The 4,360-nt window shown below is 54.2% G+C and overlaps 1 protein-coding gene across 2 annotated transcripts; it reads right to left on the bottom strand.

Annotated features, from left to right (window-relative positions):
* Window positions 1-658: 658 nt before the first annotated feature.
* TMEM41A (transmembrane protein 41A) lies at window positions 659-4,170 on the bottom strand. Of its 2 annotated transcripts, XM_015637506.3 has the most exons (5): window positions 3,992-4,166; window positions 3,762-3,915; window positions 2,803-2,964; window positions 2,149-2,287; window positions 659-1,637 (listed from the first exon to the last, which is right to left on the bottom strand). In XM_015637506.3, exons 1-5 carry the CDS (start codon window positions 4,087-4,089, stop codon window positions 1,417-1,419), a joined length of 774 nt encoding a protein of 257 aa, XP_015492992.1. In that variant the 5' UTR covers window positions 4,090-4,166; the 3' UTR covers window positions 659-1,416. The 2 variants fall into 2 exon arrangements, with proteins under 2 accessions (XP_015492992.1, XP_015492993.1); XM_015637507.3 differs by lacking the exon at window positions 2,149-2,287 and having other exon boundaries at window positions 3,992-4,170.
* Between the last annotated feature and the right edge of the window lie 190 nt (window positions 4,171-4,360).

Genomic DNA, 4,360 nt, shown 5'->3' with positions numbered 1-4,360 from the left:
GTGGGTTCCCTTTCCAGCATCCTGAGTACCCTGATCCAGTTCTTGTGGCTGCTGTCAGCTCCTGAACACTAGCCTAGATTTTCTCCCAGAGCTGAATGTTGCCCTCCCCACTGTCGTGTTAAGTACCCATTTCATCTTGGCCCTGTCCAGTAGTGTTCATCCCCTCCTCCCTGCTCTGTGGATTCCTGAGACAAACTTGATTTTTTTTTTGTATTGACCAGTGTACAGTGATGGAAACAAGAATGACTATCAAAGCAAACAATGCATGGAATAAAAAGCCAGTGTACTTCAATGCTGCAGACTTGGTCTTGTGATCTGGGAATGGGTTCTCACGGACTTTGGGATGATGTCATGTGGCCTTGCTCTGGGGTCTCCCATCTGCCCCCCTCCATACCAGGAAGGTTACTTTATCCTTCAAATGGATCTCCTCATGGAGAGCAAATACCAAAATCCCAAGAGCAGTGTCATCCTGGGGTGAGGAGGGTGGTGAGGCCCTGGCACAAGTTGTTCAGAGAAGCTGTGGCTACCCCTGGACCCCTGGAAGTGTCCAAGGCCAGGATGGATGGGGCTTAAAGCAATCTGGGATAGTGGCCATGACAGGGGCGAGGATGGGCTTTAGGATCCCTTCCAACCCAAACCATTCTGGGATCTTATGTTCTCCATAATTGGGACAGAGCCCACCTCTTTATTTGGAATCCTCCTAGTTACGCAGGAGCATATGTGTGGCTTTCAAGGTGCTTTTCAAGGACAAATCTCTGCCAGTCAGGCACATTCATTCCTGTTCTTTTCCCTTTTAGTCTTTATGGGGTGTAGCAGCCACTGGCAGACCAGAGAAGCAATCTCAAGTGTTCTGACATGACTGATTCTGGCAGCTCAAATCCAGAGCATTTTGCTGCAGGGTGTGCTGGTTTTACACGGGAATCAAAGAAGAATCTTCTACAGCTCCACACTGAAACACCATTATTTTCTCAACTTGGTGCTTGTACAGCTGCACAGGAGCACATGGCTCATCATTTGAGGCCAAAAATGCTAAATCTATCTGGAGCTGGAGGGAGCAGGGCCTGCCTGCTGCCCAAAGGGTTGTGCTTGGCCAGTGATCCACAGCTGGGTTCTGGTTTGCCTTCCTTACAGGATGCCAGTACTCTTCCTTTTGCTCCCCACAGCCTCAGGCACACAGGAGACTGATTTAAATGAAACAGGCAAATTAACTGAGTGTTCACAAAGCCCCTGTATCTCTCTCTCCGTGCAGGTACATGCACAGGTAAACATTCATTAAAAGTAAGAACAGACACCTCCTCTGAGGTGAGAAGAATGATTAAAAATTGCCACTGTCCTTAGTGGCACAGAGCATGCAGAATATAACCCCTGGGAACAGAGTCCTGCAGCTTTTACCCCAAAACTGGGGCACCTAAGCCATCACAAGCTCTTTCTGCCATTGAGTGTCTGAGCTTGCTTGTCCCCATCCAGGTTCAGGTGTTTCTTGCTGTATCTCTTGATAAGGGTCCCTGGAATCAGCGCTGCCACAGCCATGGCCAGCAGCTTGAGCAGTGTGTCCCAGGAGAAGATGGCATCCAGAGAGGTGATTTGGGACAGAATGGCCCCTGTCTGCACACAGATGAAATTATATGGTGTAAGGCCTGAAGGAATCAGAGCAGAAAAAAGCAGTTAGTACCCCCCATGGGAAAATTAGCTCAAATATGACCAACACCAGACACAGAAATCACAGAATTGTAAGGGATGGAAGGACCTCTGGAGATCATCCAGTCCAACCCCCTTTGCTAAGGCAGGGTTACTCAGAGCAGGTGACACAGGAATGTGTCATGGGGAATTTGGAATGCTTCCAGAGAAGACTCCATGCCCTCCCTCGGCAGCTGTTCCAGTGCTCTGCCACCCTCCATGGAAAATTCTTCCTCATGTTGAGGTGGAACTCAGTGTTTTAATTTACAGCCATTACACAGACACAGGGGACAGAAAGAACCAGGTGTAAAGCAGAATGTGCAGCACTGGGGACATCTGTTTACAGAATGCTCAAGGGCAGCACAGAGGAAACAGACCAAGGGTAGAGTCCCAGCTCTGCCCTCCCTGGCTCAGAGATAGCAAGAGCAACCGTGTCACACTGTCCCCTCAGGCCATGTCCCCAGGCCTTACCAATGAGGACGGAGAGAAAGAATTGGGATATGGGGATGTTTAAAATGGGAGCCGAGAGGTTCAGAAACCAGTTTGGTGTCATGGGGAACAGCCTCAGGAACAACAAGAAGAAAAATAAGCAGCTCCTGTTCTCTTCTACCTGCCAAAAGAAACGTTCCACATCATTCCTGCTCCTCAAACAGCAGTAACATTCAAATGGCCAAGATACTGGAGTGAATTTTTCTTCTAACATCCCACAGCGTAACATCAGTTCAGAATTGAGGGAGAGCAGCAATATTATCTATGTATGGGAGCCCAGTGGTGAGCCAACCCTCTTCCAAGAAGGGGTGGAAATGGGATCTCACCTGAACAAAAGAACAGGAAGTCAAGAGCAGAACCACCTCCAGTTTACAACACAGCATGGATGGATAGAGGCAGTTCTGGAGTACAGGGGCTTCCCAAACATTCCTTTATTTCATATCTGCTTTTCCTTAAGATCCAGGATTTTCCTGGCAGCCCCTTTGCTAACAGGGTTGCTCCAAGAGAGCAGCCTGCTCCTAGACTGTGCCCTCAGCAGGCCTGATGCATCTCCTGCACACACTCATTTTCACTGCTGCCCCAACAGCAGCCTGGCCCAGGGCCATCGCAGGTGTCAGCAGAACTGCCAGTTCTTACCTTCCCTTGCAGCAGAACCACCTTCTCAGGGAAGAAGTGGACAATGAGCTGCTTGCCAAAAGCTGCAGAGAGCAGGTAGCAGAGGGTGGCTCCCACAGATGTGAGCACTGAGCACAGCACCAGCCCCATCCATGGTCCGAAGAGTGCTCCAGCCAGGACATTCTGTGGGGACAACATGGAGTGAGGCCTGGGGGGAACAGTGTGTCATAGAACCACAGAACTGTTAGGGTTGGAAAGGACCTGTGCAGATTATCCAGTCCAAACATCCTGCCAAGGCTGGGTCACCCAGAGCAGGTGACACAGGAACAGGTGGGTTTGGGATGTCTCCAGAGGAGACACTGTGCCCTCCCTTGGGCAGCTGTTCACAGTGCTCTGCCACCCTCTGTGGAATGAAGTTCTTACTCATACTGAGATGAAACTCGTGTGCTTTAGTTTATGGCCATTGCTCCTTGTCCTGTTGCTGGGCACCACTGAACAGAGTGGCACCATCCTCTGACACTCCTTGGAGACATTTATATGCATTAATGAGATCCCCTCTCAGTATTCTCCAGACTAACCAGGTCCAGCTCCCAGTCTCTCTTCATCAGATCTGCACCTCTTTGTGGCCTCCGCTAGACCCTCTCCTTCTTTCTCTTTTCCTGAGGAGCCCAGATCTGGACCTGGCTCTCCAGCTATGCCTCACCAGGGCTGAACAGAGGGGCAGGATCACTCCCTAACCTGCTGGGAACTCTCTTCCCGGTGCACTCCAGGATCCCACTGACCTTTCTGACCCTCAGGGCACATCATCCACCAACACTCCCCGGTCCTTCCCAGCAGAGCTGCTCTCCAGCAGGTCAGCCCCGACCGTACTGGTACTAAGGGTTACTTCTGCTCAGGCGGGGGCCCGGTCGGGTCCCTCCGGCTCCTCCTGCCCGATCCGTGAGTCCCCGGCCCCTCGCCCCGCCCCGCCCTCCCCGTACCAGGAGGCTGGAGCCGGGGATGGCGAAACTCTGCTTGTACAGGTACGCGCCGCAAAACAGGGCCAGCGCCGCGCCCCGGTGCTGCCGCTCGTAGTCCCGCAGCGCCTCGGCCAGATCCCGCAGCTCGTCCAGGTCCGCCGGGAACCGCAGCACCCTGCGAGGGGAGAGACACACGGGCAGCGCCGGGGGAAGGGAGCGACACACGGGCAGCGCCGGCCTCGCACACCCACCTGCGCGTCTGCCCCGCACTCAGCCGCACCGACAGCAGCCACAGTGCGGCCGTGGCGGCCACGAAGACGAGCAGGAGCCCAGCCGGGCGCCGCCACATCCCGGCTCAGGGCCGCCGCCGCTGCCGGACCGAGCCGAGCGAACCCGGCCCGGCCCTGCCGCCCTCAGCCCCCCGAGCCGGGTGCGCAGGCGCGGGGCGGGGCCAGGGGCGGGGCCGCCGTGAGGGCCGTGATGGCGGGCGTGGCCCTGAGGGACATGCTGGGAGCTGCTGCTCCTGAGGGCTCCGAGCCGGCTCAGCCGCGGATACGCGCTTTCAACTCCCGTTTTAAACCCTCGCTTTAAGCCCTCCTTTTAAAGCCACGCTTTAAAGC

Source organism: Parus major, chromosome 9, assembly GCF_001522545.3.
Source record: "Parus major isolate Abel chromosome 9, Parus_major1.1, whole genome shotgun sequence".
In the NCBI taxonomy this organism is placed as follows: Eukaryota; Metazoa; Chordata; class Aves; order Passeriformes; family Paridae; genus Parus; species Parus major.
This window is presented reverse-complemented; position numbering and strand designations above follow the sequence as displayed.

Bases quoted from the DNA above. Each gene is read 5' to 3' on its own strand.
- TMEM41A (XM_015637506.3), bottom strand. From the start codon at position 4,089: ATGTGGCGGCGCCCGGCTGGGCTCCTGCTCGTCTTCGTGGCCGCCACG. The intron at 2,965-3,761 runs GTACGGGGAGGG...TTGTCCCCACAG, and splicing joins TCCCCGGCTCCAGCCTCCTG to AATGTCCTGGCTGGAGCACT. The intron at 1,638-2,148 runs GTAAGGCCTGGG...TGATTCCTTCAG, and splicing joins CTTTCTCTCCGTCCTCATTG to GCCTTACACCATATAATTTC.